The 19,230-nt window shown below is 38.5% G+C and overlaps 1 protein-coding gene across 2 annotated transcripts in view; it reads right to left on the bottom strand.

Annotated features, from left to right (window-relative positions):
• Positions 1-384: 384 nt before the first annotated feature.
• Positions 385-19,230, bottom strand: part of kctd1 (potassium channel tetramerization domain containing 1) — a 45,991-nt gene continuing 27,145 nt past the window's right edge. For both annotated transcript variants that reach the window (XM_015353847.2, XM_015353845.2), the window contains exons 2-5: positions 13,617-13,795; positions 4,159-4,303; positions 2,595-2,900; positions 385-1,575 (exon numbers count right to left, since the gene is read on the bottom strand). In XM_015353847.2, coding sequence (XP_015209333.1) covers positions 1,417-1,575; positions 2,595-2,900; positions 4,159-4,303; positions 13,617-13,795 — 789 coding nt within the window. In that variant the 3' untranslated portion in view covers positions 385-1,416. The remainder of the gene's footprint in view (positions 1,576-2,594; positions 2,901-4,158; positions 4,304-13,616; positions 13,796-19,230) is intronic.

Genomic DNA, 19,230 nt, shown 5'->3' with positions numbered 1-19,230 from the left:
TCCATGACAATGTTTAGTGAGACTGGGCCTATTTACTGTATGCTAGACATTTGAAATGACAAGATCTTGTGCGTTATGTATGTGCATACTGTACATTAAGCATAGTGGAGACAACCAGAATCCAAGAGACGTTACTGCAATTTGATTTACAGATTGTCTATGGTTTGATAAATATTTATTTAGTTTTGTATTACATTCTTTATTTTCATTTTCTTTAAGGATACTTATTTCATTAAGACTTGAGTGTGGGGCAAATTATATCCAACTACAGTATAATGTACAATTTAAATTACTGTAGTTCAGTCAGTACCCAGGGTTAGCGGTGATATATATAATAATGTTGAAATTAAGAAAATCAAAATTATACCCAATAGCTAGCAGTCGGCTGTTCTTTACTGACATTTCTTTATTAATTCACTGCATCCTTTGTTCCTCTACAGATATGTTCATTCTGCTAATAGTTGGTAAACTGTCAGATGGTTTGACAGAACAGTGACAAATTTAAATCCAAAACCACACAACTGCAAGGTAAATACAAATTATACATGTACATACACATTACTTGTAATCCTGTCACTTCATGGCAGGTTAGTATAGGTTTCTATTCTTAATTTTCAGGTCTATTTAGTTTAGGCTGGGTTAGATTTCCCAGGCAGAGAGTGATGCGTTCTGTTAACTAATCAACAGTTATAAGAGCACAAAATGTTTATTAAATAAAACACGGAAACTTCCTAACAGTGGTAAGGACTTCCATAGGTTCATCTGCTATAGGTGTATGATATAGTCCTGCAGAAAAAAAAATCAATTTTTAAATGTACTATTTTTAACTAAGAAAAATGAGCATTTTTATACTTCAAATTCTATTTCAATCTAACTTAAAAATAGAAAGTCCTTTGGAGATTGCTTTTAAAAAACAGACATAATTAAAATGAAAAGGGCCAAGACCTTAATCTGTTTTCTGTATAAAATACTTAATTTTGCCGACTACGAAACACAATGTATACCAATGTAATGTCGTCAAAAGTGAAAGAATAATTTTTATTGTAATCATACTGACTGAATTAATGTCTTACTTTAATGCTTTTTCTTGTTTAATGTATCTTGGCAGTCTAAAATGGAAATTTCACTCATTTCAAAGTTTTAAAACAAACTTTTTAAAAAAGAGAAATCATATAATATCAGGGCAGGACTTGATGAGTCTTTTAATCACAAAACTAAAGAAGATGCAGAATTTCATTAATTGATCTTCACAAGTCTCTAGTTAAGAAATGCCTGTGTAATGTTCCTTGCTGTTGGTTGATGGGATTCAAAGTCTGCAATTAAAAAATGATACACAGGAGTCCGCTTTCTGTTCATTACTGGCTGCTTCAGAAATGTCTTGTGCTCAGTGAATCCGAGTTTTTAATGTTTCCGTCTTTAGTCCAGTGGCTCCTGTTTTATCCGGATGACTGAGGGTCCGCGCTGCGCCCTCTTGATTTCCCTCCTAAGGACGTATTCACTAAACTGCGAGGAGTCCACACCCCCACCGCAAGAGCCCACAATCTCAAAACCTCTCTGCTGCAGCCGCTCCAGAACCTGAAACACAGCAGGCGATTATTAGAACAATAACATAGAAAAAGAGTAACCATAAATGCATTCAATATGACCGATTTTCTCCCTAAAAACATTCAGTTTGGAAAGGGTGAGGTGTACACGATGAAAATAAAATTTACATTACGGCTTCTGAAAAGGAAAAAACAGAATGGTTGCTCATCATTTTCCTGAACATTATAAAATTTTGAATTTGTTTTTAGAACCATGCACATTACTGAAACATACTTGCCAAATGCAGCAAACTTAAAACTTGTTTTTTAGACCAAAAATATTCATTTAAATGCAACATACAATGAAAGCAATTACAAGAGACAATGATAACTACCGTTCCTTTTACGATTCAACAACTTATTTTCATTTCCTCTCCCTATTAAAACCCTACAACTGCATCTTCTCATTGTAAGCACATGACCCCCTGATTCTTCAGCTTCATAGACATTATCTCCAGAAGGCTGCAAGATCAAATTCCATTAAAGTGCCCTCCGGGAGTACTGTTTTTTTCTATGCCACTTGGCAGCTCAGGATACTCAGAAGCTCTCCCAGCTTCAGGCTGGACTGGATGCCAAACTACAAAGGTCTTGCACTGCTCGCAATTCTCATCTTTTCTCCATTAACACAGCTACGGGAGCCAGTGGCAATTTGTTTTAATAACCAAACAGGATTATACCCTCCCTCCAGACAGTCTGTCCTGGCATGCTCTTTGGAGACCAGTACTTGTCAGGGCGACCAAATCTAAGCTCTCTTAAAAAATGTGAACCAGGACTTTCTCTAACACTGGATCAGTTTCGCTTTATTGACGAGTTGAAAAGTTCATAAACGCAGAAAAGAAAGAACACGGAGAGGCCAAACAAATTTTCATATTTTCCAACAATCAACCAGATTTAAAAGAAGACATCAGAAGTCTGTCATCTTTTATGAGCTGTAGAAAGAGCAGACACAACACGAGCTGGATGTCCCGTCCCAGGCATGCAGGCACAGAGGGTGCGAGCCTGCAGTCTCACCTGAACAGAGTTGAGGTGACAGTAGCCGTTCAGCGGGAAGCGTATAACATGCGTGGAGTCGTGGTTCCAGCCCGCGTTCACCGAGTTGCACATGACGTCGCCGATCTCGGGGAAGACCTCCTCGATGAGGGCCTTGTCCCCGCTCAGCGCGATCCTCTCTCCCAGGTCAGGCGCCACGCGCACCACCAGGCACTCGCAGGGCCGAGAGAAGCGCCCCAGCTCCCGGTCCTGCCGCCAGCGCTCCAGCTCGCCCAGCATGGGCTGTAGCTGGAAATACCGCGCCTCCTCGTACAACAGGCTGTAGTCCTGGGGGAGCAGCCAGAGGAGAGCGTGAGAAACCACCGGCACACAGCAGCTCCAGGACTGGGGCCAGCTGCTCCGTCACTGCTGCTTCGGCGCTGTAGCCCTCAGCACACGTTACAAACGGGGCTACAGGGCTTTGCAATAAAGCAAGCTCGATGTACTGCGACCTTCACTGAACTAAAATAAACGTATTCATCATGGTCTGGCCGAGGGATAAACAGCACAAAACCCTGTGACTGTTGACAGAAAATCAGGCACACACTAATTTGACATTGTTAATCTAGATTGCTCTTGTTACACACAAGACCATCCAAATCAGCAAATGACACATAATTACATGTAATAAACTAAAAAGTGAGCTGTGACTGTGACGAAAGACAGAAATCCAGTTTTATATAACCCTCTTCCCTCTTTTTACTCTTTTTAAATTTATTTGTAACATTTGAATCCAAGCTTCTTCAAAATTTTGCATGAGGCAGGCAGTTTTTAAAACTAACATTTTGTTGTCTTAAAAAAGTTTTGTGCACTGACTGAAAGATGACACACAGGACAAATACAGTAGGGTCTCGACATTTGTGAGGGTTTCGGGGTAGAGAACCACCATGATTAGTTAAATTCACATAGAACCACATCCACCCCTATACTGTAACAAAGTGTTCTTTAGTATATAGTATATATTGTATGATATGAAGACATACAATAGTGGCTAGCTGGACTCATCGCATGATTGTGGCCTGTTGCACCACTTACGTTGAGGTTAACAACCTTTGGGTTAGTTTCATCCCGCTCTGCTGTTCTTTTACCAAAGACCTTGTCAACTAGATTGAATGGTGAATTCACCAATTCGCAGATGTCAAGACCCCACTTTGAAAAGTAGAATTTAAAAGTATACCTATCCAGTAATATTCCAACAGAGGAATGTTAAATGTATGAACTAGATTCAAATGCCTTTTATAATGAACTGCAACTTGATGCGTGTTGAGACCAATGGCAGTAAATGTGTAAGGAGGGTTTTAGAAAACACTAATTAAAACCATTATTTATACATTAATCAATTTAGGATACCTTAGTATTAACAGTAATTTTAATTGTAATGTCCTTAAACACAGTCAAGTAAAAAACACAAAACCAATAATGATTTAAACAAGTGATGGATTAAGGTACACAAGTCAATTTCCTAAAGGCATTTATTGTAAATATTGAAAAAAATCATCATACACTTAAACACAATTAATGAACTAGTAGAATGTCATCCACCTACTTTAAAGTCATCAGGAATGAGAAGCTTGGAGGTCCTGAGGAAATTTAAAATGTATCTGAACATGTGTCCATCTCTATCAATGAAGTAGTGCTGTTTGAGGCTGTCCAGGACGATGGGCTCTGTGCCATCAAAAAGTCGTCCAATTCTGTAAAGAGAAAGAAACATAGTGAGTAGAGGTGGAGTAATTTATACAGTATACATATATATCACATCAAATAAGGAACTTTTTTAAAGAAGGGATAATGCAGAGTGTACACTGTAAACAAAATATAATCCATTAACTAATCCATCTGTTCTCTAACTGCTTTACCCAGTACAAGATCACAGGTGAGCTGGAGTCTATCCCAGCAAGCAACAGGTACAAGGTGGAGACACCCTGGGCAGGACACCAGTCCATCACAGGACACACACAGACAGACACAGACAATCAATACACCACATTAAAAGTACAGAAGTATATAAATGAGGCAATAAAGGGATTTTGAATGTTTGTGTATAATGTATGCTTTGAATTTTACATATATTGAAAATAAATTAAAAACTACAACATCAGGAAGCAACAGCACACCACCCTGAACTGAAAGATGTTGAGTTCTTCTTTCCACTTTAGCACAGTGAAGGCAAAAGACCTGACTGGGGATTGGCTAATTAATTATATCCTAAAATAAACAACACTAAAATGTGTCTGAACATATGTTCAGATACTGTACATTTGAAATTTCTTCATTAGCAGTTTCTACTAGCAGTTTGATTAAAAAATATTTTTTTCTTACAGTCATCTGAATCCAAATACTTAGTATCATTTAAGATTGTTGCTTGAATACAGGTCAATGTCCTTTGGATTCCAATAAATGTGCTTTTAGACAGTGAGATCTACTCATCTGGTGATGCTGCATTAATGAGATTAATAAGAGGCAGGGGAAAAGACAAGGCACTTCCTAATGACAGATACTTAGCAATTTATGGCAGAGAGAAAATAAACTGAACAGCAATAAAGAACTGCCAGTTGCAGCTTGTAATATTTAAGATGAACAATGTATGAAAAACATTTACAAAATTGTGTAACTGTTAAAAAGCCCAACAAAAGGATAATAAAATAATTGTAAAAACTGTTTTTTGTTTTCAGCAAAGTCTATACTTTCTTTAGGAACTTTCCTCTACTAGGTAAATCGTACAACATTTAGACACATTAAATCCGAGATGGGATGTTTTCTATCTCTCCATGCAAATGCCTTCCTATTTTTTTTAATTCCATTACAGTTAGTTTACATGGTGTTGAAAATGAATAACCAATGAAATAAAGAAATGTATGGTCACTATCTCTGGTCCTGGAGGGCCAAAGGCCAGAAGGTGTTAGGGCCAGTCTTAAATTTTCTATTTACAAAAACCTGGAAGAACTGCAGTTTGATTGATCTAGCAAGGTAGCTTTAGGTAGGTTCAGTTAAGCCAGGTAACGACCTGCTATCTCATCTCTAACCTGCTTCAGAGGGAAAAACATTTTAGAAACTGGGTTTCGATGCTGATGATGATGACAAAAGTCACCAAAAGGCCCTCCTGACTCAGCTCTCCAGGATCAGAGTTGCTAGAATCTTCACAATAACCAGATAAAGCAATACTGTACAAATTTAGACTTGATGAAAAACTGAGATCACCCTAAAAATTAAACAAATGGAAATGTTCTCTTATAACTAAAAAGTTCTTATTCAAATGATGATACTGAGAAGGTTTCATTAACTTTGAAATTTTTAAGTTGAATGAAACAAATATCTATTTTGTGGCACACAGTGCTTCTTTCCAAGATGTAACGCTATATTCTGTGCTAGAACTGATAAGGTATTCCGTCAGTAGTGGAATTTGACTTTACAGAAATTTTATGAAGTGCTGCAGGACAGGAACCACAAGGTATTATTGCCAGAATTGCTTTAATAGAAACACGTGGGAGTCCACTGCATTCTTCCTGTAATACTGTATGGCACTCGCAGCACAGAAAACCTTTTCAGTCCTGGAAAATGGCTTGAGTGGTCTTTGCGAGATGAAACCTCCAAAAAGGTAAAATAGGTCAACAGCTGGAAACTACTAGGATAAGACCTGAGCTTGTACACCTTGGAGTCACATGTGAATATTTTGTGTAGTAAGTGCCAACGCATATTTCTATCAGCTGCGCCCTGTTGAGAGCCTGTTTAAGAAGGGTTCCTCCATACCACGAGTACAACTGACCACAAAAGGTCATGTAAAACCATCTCTGATTGTGTGCAGCCCTTGAAACCCGCGTGCAAGCCTCATTAGGTGTTAATATTCTGTTGGACTCAACAAAATAGCAGAATAAGTCTTAACAGGATACAAATATAACAAAAAATAAGTTAATATCACTTCCAAATCATACTGTGTTGGTAGCAGTCTTTTTTTGATCAGTGGAATCATGGAATACCATGAACAGTGTGTAAAGCGGTCCTTCAGAAAGGGTTAAGATGAAGTTTTAATTCAAATTTGTTTTAAAGGCACCATTCAAAATAATTAGCCAACATTTTTTTACGGGGAAAAAATATTTTGATAATTTCACATTCATCACCACTGAATATCAGCTTTCTAGAAGATGCAATACATTTCCATTGCAACCTTTTTCATTGCATTTACCTGCAAACTATACTGCCCACCCTGCAAGTGTTAGAAAGGAAACCCTCCTTTCACAGAATGCTCAAATATTTCATATAATTGACAGAACACAGGTGCTTATTTTTAATAATAAAAAGCATGTGGCACCTGGGAAAAAAGCCAGACAAGTACAAGTGCTTGCTTTGGTGAACATCTTAAATTTTTCAACATTTGCATAAGACACTAATAAGGCGGTGGGACATACAAACTCTTCATAAGAACAGCTGCCTCCCAGGAGCCTAAATTAAGCCTCAAATAGTCCTTTGCAACTACTAAGTGCAGCCCATTATTGCGTGCTCACACATCAACATCAGCTCTGGTCTTTCCAAACCAAAGGCTACCAATGCCAGTGATGTCTAGTTTACCGTAATCCTAACTGATTCTGTCTGTGTTCTCGCAGAGCAAAGTGTGTCACAGCTGGATGTGTCAGTACTCATAGAATCAGGACCCACGTAAAACTGCAACAGCAAATTTAAAATGGCAAACAGAAGCAAAGGGGAGGAAAAAGCTGTACAATAAAGGAAACAAAGGACCAGAACAGCATGATGTGTGGCTATAAATCATATATGGGAAAAGACAGAAAAGATGGAGAGAGGTCCTAGTTGATTTGATTATTCCACTGTTTTTCTTTGGAAATATACTGAGCATCAAAAGAAACCCACTGCTATTCATGTATTTTTTTTAAATAAAGTATAAAGAATTTGGATTGAAGGTTTTGCAATCTTGTAGATTCACAGATTACCAATTGAGCCAAGTGTGTGATGGCCTGAGTATGAGCGTCTAGTCACTACAGAACTCGACTTGAATGATTGATGTCAATCTGAACTGTCGATCTGTGCAGGGTTTAATTGATCAAATCCACAGAATTCACTTCCTGTCCTTCCTGAAGGCTCATCCTGATGAGACAAGACTCCCACTGGCCAAAACACACTCTCCCAATACTTCTGTTAAAACAGCTTTCTTAAGAGACAGGGATGTAACACCATAGATGTCCTACTTGTCAGAACTCCACAAAGCCTTTGAGGAGTACGCTGGAATGATATGTGACATTTAGGGCTCAAAAACCAGTGAACAGGCACAAACTTGGTCAATGTAGAGACAAGAAGTCAGACTGGCACCAACCAATGCAAGTGACTAAACACTTCAGCCCAAAGAATCGTCAGTGCTGTACTACTAACAAAATTAACTTCATGTTTTGAGTAACCTTAATATTTTAACACCATATGACAAAAGGTCTTTTTTGCTCATTACTCCGTTGTTATGGAAATCTGATGTGGAAGCTGAGTTTGAACAAACAACTGCATTTTATTAACCAAAAAGATCATTATTAACCATGACCTTGATGTTATCTTCTGTTTGCCAACCACTTATCCTAAGGTAAGGTTGTTGATCTTATTTGGATAAAGCAAATCTGAAAATAAATGTGCCAAAACTGTTTTGTAAATGTGCCAATACTGCATGTAACAAGGCCACTGTTCTTGTATACCAAAATCATGACTAATGTATTGAAAATGTTTTTCAATTGCAAAACAGGTACTGATAAATTTAAACTCCATTAACATATACATTTTTCATGCAGAAGAACATGTATTTCCTAATGTTTGTTATAGTGTTCTCTAACCAATCTGGTAGTTTTGTTGCAATAAAATGATCAGGAACTGTTTACTGAAATCTAGAAGTGCATGTCCTTGTGTCAATACACACATTGGGTGCTTTGACGTAAGTTTAGAAAAACTGTCCCTCTTTACACCAAGCAACTTGGAACAGCTGAATCAAACTTGGATCTGCTGACCATCACAAATCTGCATGCCAATCTGTATGGTCAAGCCATCTTCTTAATTTTACAGCATGAAACCAAAGAGCACAAAGAGCATTGACACTGTTCTCAGTGTTAATTCCTACCGTTGGCAGCCACAGGGGTCCCTGGTGCACAGCAAGCACTGTCACCAGGGGTGTCTTTCAGCTCACCTGGTGGTGCTCAGTCAGTGCAGCTGGATGGTGATCCAGGTTATTCTAGATCTTAATCATCAGAGGCAGAGCCAGGAGTGAAAGCAGACCAAAGAGCATGTTGTACACACTGAGCAGGAGCCACATGCATTACTGTGAACCCTGGGTGTTCAGATCTGTGTAGGATTTCACATCTGAAGTGTGTTAAATGTCAAAACTACCAAGCAGGTGTCTGCAAAACACACCGTGGAATAAAAAGCGAACCAATGTATTTTAAACAGCATCATAGAAAACTCAGTAGTAACTCCTATTACTTTGAAACACTGAAAACATTAAAACATTTAAAAATTGTGTTTTAAAAACAATGTCACAATCACAGAAAAAAAATGCAAGATGAATCAAAACAAGCATAAGTGTCCCAAAGAAAGGGTCACATGACGCAATTTTTTGGGGGGATGGAGTTTTGCACATTCATTGTTATAAAACAATAAGCCTCATGGTTTTTGTGGATTGCTGCACTGCATCCTCTCAGTCTCCTATAAAGAATGTGTGCAAACAAAAATAGGTTCGGCATCGGTAATCCACTTCCATGTGTTATTGAACATCGCTATAAATCTCACCTAGTTAAAACCAATTTGACGCTCTAGTATACTAACTTAAATATATAGATGAGATGTTTAATTAAAAAAAAGGCTAAGCAGAGTGGTCAATACCATCTGATAATGACTACTAGAGCAATCGATGGGCATTAGGTGGGTTTTGCCAGATAGTACTGGCCGCTTCATAGCTTAACTGTTGTTAAGGCAGCTGTCAATGCACATAAATGATGTGTGCTTGCTTTTTTTCCCCCGTCGGCTTCAAAATAGGGAGCATAAAAGCTCTATAGTACGTAGACCATAAGCTTGATACATCTATAAAGCTGATAAAATATGGCCACTTCTGTGGATAGAGATTGTGGATTCTATAACTAAAAAAAGCAATATTAACTAAAAGGGTTTATTTAAGAATATTCAGAACTTAAGTCACCTCCACAAAAAGCAGTTGGAGATCATTACTTAGAAAACACGAATTTCCTTTATTGTTATTAATATTCTGAGCAGACTAAACTTATCCAGATTCTTGCATAAACAGTAATAGCACAAAATGTAACTATAAAGTCAAATCTGAGACTATAAAAATGACTTTAACGGTTTGTCATGTCTTTATATGTTTATATGAAAAGGTAAAATAAAAAGTATTCATGTATAATCAATTCTAATTTTTTTCTACTGTATATCATGCATATTTATAATCCCTGGCCAAAATAGAGATTTGTGCATATTGTAAGATGAAGATATTGACTGTGCTAAGTGCATTCACCACATATATAAAGGTTTATATTAAAAAAAACTTCAAATAAAATGGAAATAATTATTCATGAATAATTTAAAACATACAGATATAATAAAATGCACATTTCTTTGCTGTCTTTCAAAACCCTGCAATGTTTGCCAGCTTGAGAAAATAAAAACTTTGAAGGACACGTGGACATCGCATACTGGGCCAGCACGGCTGCAAGTGCCATCGGATTCAAACCACACTGGAGCGGGCAGACGCTGGGAGTAAGGGGCTGTCAGACCCCTTTCACAGCTGGACAGATGCTCATCAGAGACGCGCTCAACACTAACTACTGCAAAGGAAGAGGTGTCGGAGAGCTGATGGCTCTGGCTCCCTTCTGTAAGACACACAAGACAGCTGTGATGCCAGCAGGGGCGCCATCTTCATACTTGGCTGGTTTCACAGCGGAGAAGTTTGGAGACAGACAGATGTGACAATAATTTGACTTCAAACAAAGGGAGACAGCCTTTTGTGGTAGATTACGATCACGCAGAGGCACGAGATGTAACACGCTTTCCAGAACGATGTCTATTTCAAATTTCAAATTTGCCTCCTCAATATTCACCAATACGCAAATGAAAAAAACCCATAAAATACAATCTTTCTGTTTCAAATACACAATGTCCTTTTTTAAAGTTTAAAATCTGTACTAAAAAGCCTAAACATTTATATTGTTGATACAAACGTAAAATCTTGCTTAGGTATTAACAGACTTTTTCCCCCCAAAGTCTGTTTTTACAAAGGACCTTTCAGTGTTTGGACACTAGAAAAAACAATCCTTTTGATTTTGGACAAAATTTAAGAACAGTGGAAATGAATCATCCATCCATTTTCTAACCACTTCACCCAGTTCAGGGTTGCGGGGGATCCCGAGTTGATCCCAGCAAGCCACGGGCACCAGGCAGGGTACAGCCTGTATGGGACGCCAGTCCATCACAGGACACACAGACAGACACTCACACCAGCGCTAATTTTCCCAGAAGCCAATTAGCCCACCATCATGTCTTTGGAATGTAGAAGCAAACTGGGGCACCTGTAGGAACCCACACAAACCTGGGAAGAACATAGGAACCCTACGCAGACAGCACCACGATAACTGAACCCAGGACCCCAGTGCAGTGAGGCAGCAATGCCAACCACTGAACCTCCATGCCATCCCTAGACATGAACCAACACATCTAAATTCAAGTAGAAAGAATGGATATGACATCAACATACTTGCTTGCTCAGTGTGGCACAGAACGTTTTGTTAGAAATCACATTCAGTGATGGAAGAGATTGAAATCCCACAGCCACGCACTTACAGGAGACCTGTGGAACTGGAATAACTAGATTATGCTGGGAAAGCAACCATGCTGTACTTTATTATAGTGGCACATAATACTTGGCAGTAGGAATAGCCAAGGTAGACAACAGAAAAATGCTTATATTATATTTTACATTGTAGATTCAGTCACATAAAAAGTAAATTAAATGAGTACTGCTATTCGTACATTCCTTTTTTACAATATCTGTTTTAGTAAGATGATGACATTCTATTTATTATGTATTAGAAACACAAAAAGTAAAATGTATATAAACAAGTACTTTGTTAAATACCTACGCTGGTTGGACTAGAACATGATACAAAATGCTTCACATGCATTGCAAATTTTAAAAGCCACAGAATTCTTTTCATACCAAAAGGAAGTATGGTATACTGCATCATGGGCCAAAGAGAGGTGACCAATGTTTTGAAGACAGTACATCAACCAACATTAGTGAAAAGGGACAAAAATAATGAAAATGTCTACAGGGAACATCCATGGCCAAGTCTTGTGTGAAGACCCCAGCATTCCCTGGTCCACTCTTCTCACAGTGTCATACTGATGTTAAAGTTATCATCTCATTTTCAAAATGAATGAAAAGCAGAATTCATGTGGCTCTGCATTAGATTGAGTAGACTGCAGCGGCTGTCTCCTCAAAATGTAATTAATGGTGGTTTCAATGCAACTTAATTTTGTAAGCAAGAAAAGGCCAAAAATGTTTAAGCACTGTTTCAAATGAAACCCAGTTCTAAATTGCGCATGTAACGTGTTTTCCCTGCAAGTCCTGTCATGTAAGATAATTAGAATCAGCAATTAACTCCTGTCATTAATACATGACCTCAAAATATTTATTCACAGGAATGGAGAGCTTTCTGATTTACCTTAGAAGAACATTTCACAGCTTGTCACATCTCTTCATGTCACAAGTATATTCTAGATTTTTCCTTCATATCTTCATTACCCAGTGCAGCTTGTGGTCTGAGCTCCACTTTGGACAAATTGCCTATTTACAGTACTGGTTTTACTATGGTGTGGAAAATTTGATTTAGTTCACCCAAAGAAAAATATGGACCTTTGTCTTTTGAATGATTTGCAAAGACTATATTATGAATGTTCCATATCTTAACCTTCATGTGCAACAGAATTATGCTTCACACATCTTCAACCTCAAGCTGCAATTATTTTTGTGAATCCAAATGCTGCAATGCAGTCATGCAAACTATTAGGCCAAATGAGGGCCCTAATGCATCTTCACCGCAGTCCAACGTAATCAGTCCCTCCTAATTAAAATAGCTTTTTAAAACTAAATGAATAAAAAAAAACAGTTTATTAAAAATGAAGCACTGTTGTCTTCATCAGGACACATACTGTACACTCTAGAAGACATCGGAAACTACAGTGGCAACGTGTGCAGACGAAAGCAAGGAGATCCCATGTTTACACTTTGGCCCAATGTATTTAATTTCACATGAAATCCACAGGGCTAAGATTCAGAATACAGCACCCCTGCCTAATAATTGTTTCCAGTAATGCTTTAGATAATGATCTAGCTTAATAAAACTTACCTGGCCAGAATACACCAGAAACTAAAGTTAAAATAAAGTGAGCTCTCATACTATGTAATGAACACTCAATCGTTTGATTTAAAGTTTCTAATTTCATTGTCTATCGGGTAAATAACAGGCCTTAGATACTTTTATGTTAACAAAATAATTAATGGCCATTAATATGGTGATACACCAAAGAAATGGTCAATTTCCTTCTCTGTATATGTAAATGATGAAACAGTAAAGCATCTTTGAGAAAAATGAGGCTGAGTCGTGACATAACATCAAAAGGACTTCTGTGGAATTCAAATGTGAAGTAAGTAAAAGAAAGACAAAAATAGCAGGATAGCAAATGGCCATAGTCTTGACATGTTAAGACACACATCACACATTATGGTGAGCTATAAAGTTATGAACCAGTGAGTACTGCATAGCATTTTTATGACTCATCCATCATAATGTATTTCTGCTGTGATTGTCATTTAATGTATTTTTCTTGAGAACTGGGACTACACTGCAGAGACACTGGTTCAACACACTAACCACCCTGAAACATAAGGTAAATGGTCAACAGTCAGTACTGACAGTCCAAGACAAAACACTGTCATTGACCTCTGGTCACACTTACCTTGACTCTGGGTACTTTGTCAGTGTTGCCAGGCTGCTAGTGTACATATGGCCTCCCACATCGATGTGTACAGGTGCGTTGGACTTAGTAAGTTGCGCAGGAGTTGGAATACCCTGGTTGCTCAAAGGAGATGCAGGTGACCTAGTTATCATGGGCCTGGACATATTGGGTCTGTTATCCTATAACAGAAAGAAAAATGAGCCCATTTTTAAATGTATTCATAAAAACAAACAAACAAAATCCAAATGATTCACCAGGGGATCAATGAGAGCCAAACCCATAAAAAAATCCATCTCAAATTGACAAAACATGCACTAAAATGTCAGAGACTTAACTAAAACTCTTTACCTACTTTATTGGTCTAAGCAATCTGCTTCAATGTTAACAAAAAAGGCCAGACTCGAGTGCAGCACAATTTAACACAGCAAGTGGCCCAAGTGCACCTTCCAATCTGGGACACTCACTCAACAGACAAGAACCTCCACATTCCTGGACTGGTCGCAGGACAGCACCACGAATACCCAAACCCGTGTCACTTAAACTCACAGCTAGTTCTTTTCAACAATCCATCTCCATTTACAGCTAACAATGCAGTTACTCATGCTGCAACCACTGATAATGTGAGCAAACTTCCAGACATTCCCCGCAACACAATTCCCATAAACCCAAGGTGGAGCAGCTTTGATAAACCGAGCATCCTCAGCAGGAGCTTTTCTACTGTTCTACAGCCGCCGGAAACGCATCTCCTCCAGAAACATGAAACACAGATACCAATCCTGACCAGGGCTTTGACGCTGCAACGACAGCTTACACAGCTCCACCATCCAGGGCAGCGCGTTTCTGCCGCTTTTCCCCACATACAAGACCGACCGCCCATAATGTAGCAAATTCATGATACTGCCCCAGCACTCTAGCAAGGTACCTGCAATCTGAGACATGATACAGTATATGGAATCAAACCACTCAGAGCATAAACAGCACACATTTAAGTATGAGAGGATCACACTTAACCAATAAAAGAAAAATTAACAAACCATGACAAGAACTTTTCAAAAAACATTTACACAAGTCCTTGGACCGGGGAGTCTCTATGCCCAGACATCATTTACTGGGAATTTTTTCTTTACCTCAGTGAAGCTGCAATCTGTTGTTTCTAACATTTTTTCCCTCCAAACAGTTTCAAAATTATCAAAATTAGGCAAAGAGCAAAAGTTGTTTCCATCAAAAAGCCTAAGAAACTCCAAGAACACCCGGACAGCTACAGAGCTCCTACTTGTTGGAAACTCCTTTATTACGCCTGTACCCCATCATCAATCACCAGATGCAGGAGTAACAGCCTGGCTTCTACCCAGCTGTCACTGGGCATATCAAATTAGATTTTAAAGTGCAAAGATGTGAGCAGCTCTTGTATACTTATTCACAGCCTACAACACGGAATGGCATCTAGGAGTAATTCTGAAAGTCTTCCAAAATTCCTAGCAAACACAGGGTTCCTACCCTATGAGAACATATCTCACCCTTAATAGATATCCTCTCAAGATTGGTGTCTCACCGATTTCTCCTAGCACGATTTCAACTTCAATCTTCTCCACCCCACAACAGCTTCAAGAAAACACAGATAACATTTTTCTAGTGACCACAATCGAAAAACTTTAAAATCCTGGATCAAATCCTAACCATGTTCCTCACTGCAATGAGCCCTTACCGCCAGAGCTGGAGACTCAGACTAAACATCTCGATAACTAGCGGCATCTCTTTCCAGCTTGCAAATATGAAAGTGAATTTCAAGCCACAGAACTCAGTACTGTATCCTGGGCCTCTCCCACACACACAAACATAACTTCTTCTGTAGACTAGCCAGCATGTAACAGGGAGCCACGCCCTGGGCACCCATCTTGACAGCGACAGTCAGCAGCTCAATACTGTGACTGAGGCTGGTGCAGAAGTGTGACACAGCACTCGACAGCAGCACATGACCCCCTGTCTGTCTTCGCCCCCCACACCCCCATCTTACCTGTCCCCGACATTCACCACAAGCAACAGTGCCTCTGCCTCCTTTGCTAGGGTAAATGTAATCAACAGCTCTTCCTACTCCAGTTGGCCTCACCTGCCTCTCCAAGTACGGAGTGACGTCAAGATCAGAAAGAACTCATTACTCAACTGTGCTTTTTGCACACTAACTCTGAGGCAAATCTTTTCCTCCAGCCAACTGGGCTGTATAACAGTGGCAAGAGCAGTGGGCCTCACAGCACTGTACAGTATATGAAAAACACCTATCCAAAATATTCCTAATCTGGACAAATCAGGATCCGCCCCAACAAATTCTGAATTGGACACTGTTGCTTTCTCCACCACCTACGCCATGAGGACCGAACACCTAGTTCCTTCTGCAAACATGGTGCCCAATCATAGACAGGTAAGCACACCACCCAAAGCCATGTCCTTTGCTGCCTGAATGATCTCTCTCAATCCTGGGTTAAGACTGTGCTTTGGGATAAACGACTCCGGTGTTTCAGTTTTCACTAAATAAGGAAAGGAGCAGTTTAAATCAAAGGAGAAGAGACTCATTAAAAATAGCTTAAAGAGAAAATAACAGTAATTGCAAATCAGTATATTGATAAGCAAACGGCAAAAGTAATCTTGATGATCATGACAGCCTGTATCTCCGAGATAATAACCTTGTAATGTATGCTAATTCTTGATGTGTAGCTTATAAATGCTTAGAGTACTGGTGACAATTCAAAACTTGAGTGTTACCTGACATTTCTGTTTAACATGCTACAATATTGTATATTTATTTTACGTTTTAACATTCAGGAAACAATCTGAAAGTACATCTCCTTTTAGTAATATCTACACCTGGAATATTAACCATGGATAACATGTACGATATGTGGGCTCCGTGTAGGCTGAATTAAACATTTTTGCTAATTCCAGAAATAGAAAGAAATCCAGTGGCAGTATACCCAATGCTCTCTAATAATAAAGCAAAACACTCCTGCTTTTCATGGATGTTTCAGGTCAGGTTGTCAACCTGCTTGGCCGGATGCTGAAGGAGATCCAGACCTCCAGTCATGATGCAGGTCTGGACAGTCTGCAGACAGGGAAGTCCGAGTCTGAAACTGTATACATACTCCTAGAAATAGGATTTGTGTTTGGGACGCATTTGAAACAACGATGAAAAACATCATATTACAAAGATTTTCACATTTTTATAGTGAAAATATACACGCATAGTGAGATTTTTAGATTGTATTACCCCACCTCAATGTAGCACTTATGCATTCTTAACAAGAGTATTCATCTACTGAAAGGAACAACAGTGGAGCCCAAAGCACAGTTTTAAGTTACTCAGAGTTAAAGTGGACATTCAGTGGGCAAAGGATCTACAACAATCGCCATTGCGACAATTCGCTTAAAAACGCAACCATCAAGAGGAAAAGTATGTCTGAATAAAGACGAATAGCAGCTTCACTACATAAAAAGTCCCATTTGACTGATCAGCTCATCCAATCTTAAGATAAAGGACATTTTGAAATTGACAATGTTTCAGGCTGAAAGCTCCTGGGTCTGATTTTCTTTTTCTTAAACAACTCGAAAGGTTGTTCTCAGGCTATTAACAGAGCACTTCTGAAACTCACACGAGGGGTAATGCACACTGACCTGTTAATGTGGAGCCCCAGTGGAAGGGTGATAGAATAGAAAAATATGGATTTAAATAAGGAGGATGTTAACTTGTGAGACTTCTCTGAACAACAATTCATATAGGCGATATGATACAGTAGATTCAGATTTTTAAAAGACCTTTGATAAAGGTCCTCATAAACAATTAAATCAGCGACTACAGTAGATACTGTAGGTACTCAACTATCCCTCAGCATGTGTGTTTGACTTGAGAGCTGATTAATAACATGAAAACAGTGTTGAGAAGTGATACATGGAATGATGTGATTAGCATTGTACTAAAGGGATCTGAAATTAGACCACAGGTTATACCATTGAAAACTTGCATCGATGATTTAGATTCTAGTAGTAGCAAATGAATCACTAGGTTTGCAACTTATACCAAATAAGGACGGTTATCAAACACCAAAGAAGCACTCAATAAAATTCCTAAAGATTCAAAACACAAAACACAATTCAAGACTAGGCCAACAACTGGCAGATGATTAATGGAGACAACTGCATGCTTGTAGCAAGAACGTACAGTAAAACCTTGATATTTGCGAGTTCTACATTTGTGACTTCACATATTCACAAAAAACCTTAGGTGACTACTTTTCCCCAGACTTGCAGATCAAAGTCACCTCTTCACAGGCTTTGGTGCATTTGTGCATCTTCATCTTGTAGATCTACTTTGCCTGACCTGCATCGGTCTCTGCAACCGAGGCCCAGCCTGGTGAACAGAGTTAGCAATGCATCATGGGTAATGCTGTAGTTGTGGAAAGAGGAAAGTGTTAGTGCAGTCCTGTTATCAGAGAAATGTACTGTATGTATGTGAATGTTGTGTTCTGAAATAAAAAGAAACGTTAATTAAAACCCGTTTGGTCCCCTAAAATATCACAGAGTCAGTTCTCGTGTGTCTCATGGAAAAGGACAGACAAAGAAATTAAAAGGAAAAAATATTAGACAAACTCCAAGAGCAGGAAAGGGAGCTGGCCAAGTCTTGTCTGTTATTACTGTGCTGTAATAAACTGTATTACAGTACAGAAGTCCTGCATTTATAATAGTAATAAAAACCAAGATGTAGAAAATAATGAATGTGCTCTGCTAAGAATGAAAAAAAAACAAACACAGGGCAACCTATATTAACAGTGATCTAATATATTAGTGTGCAATAACTTTTTTAAAGTTTTCAGCGCATTAAAAATAGTTATTACCAATAATTACTAGCATTATTTTTTTAAAATACATTAAGTTATAAAAATATTACTAAGGTACTGTTTTACGATCCACAGAACATTACCCTATTTTGCCCAAAAGATATTAAGCCCCTATATTTTTTTAATTCACCATTCCCAGAAACCTCAAGGTACTACAGTAAACCCTCATGGATACTGAGGTTTTACTGTAAATAATAAATACAAGATAGGAGACACTTAGCTTCATGAAGCTGCTTAAGAAAAAGATGGGTGTCTTTTGGTGGTAGCAAATCATTTGCATCTGTTTGATAATGAAGGAAACCAAAAAAAGGCAAACAACGTAGTTCATGGAGCAGATTTTAAATCAAGCAATGATGCACTAAGACCTCATTCAGAACATCGTGTGCAACTGTCATCACTTCATTACAAAAAATACAGCTGCTCTGGAAATGGAGTGACCAGATACAGTACATTGTTGATGTCAAAATAATGTCCTATGCTGGCATAGTAAAATAACTCAATCTTTTTATCCCTCAACAGAAAAGACAGAAAGATGATCTGATCCTAGTTTTCAAAATCCTCAAAGGCACAGGCAATGTCAACCCCAATGGACCTCTTCAGATTCAGCAATGAAACATGATCCAGAGGACGAGTGGAACAGGTTGTAATCCACAACTTTGTGGATCATACAGTACAAATCCATTTGTCTCTTCTGCAGCCAAGTATGCCCATCTTCAGTTTTATAAATAAAC

This window comes from Lepisosteus oculatus, chromosome 6 (assembly GCF_040954835.1).
Source record: "Lepisosteus oculatus isolate fLepOcu1 chromosome 6, fLepOcu1.hap2, whole genome shotgun sequence".
In the NCBI taxonomy this organism is placed as follows: domain Eukaryota; kingdom Metazoa; phylum Chordata; class Actinopteri; order Semionotiformes; family Lepisosteidae; genus Lepisosteus; species Lepisosteus oculatus.
The sequence above is the reverse complement of the archived record's forward strand: the minus strand, read 5'-3'. Positions and strand labels throughout refer to the sequence as shown.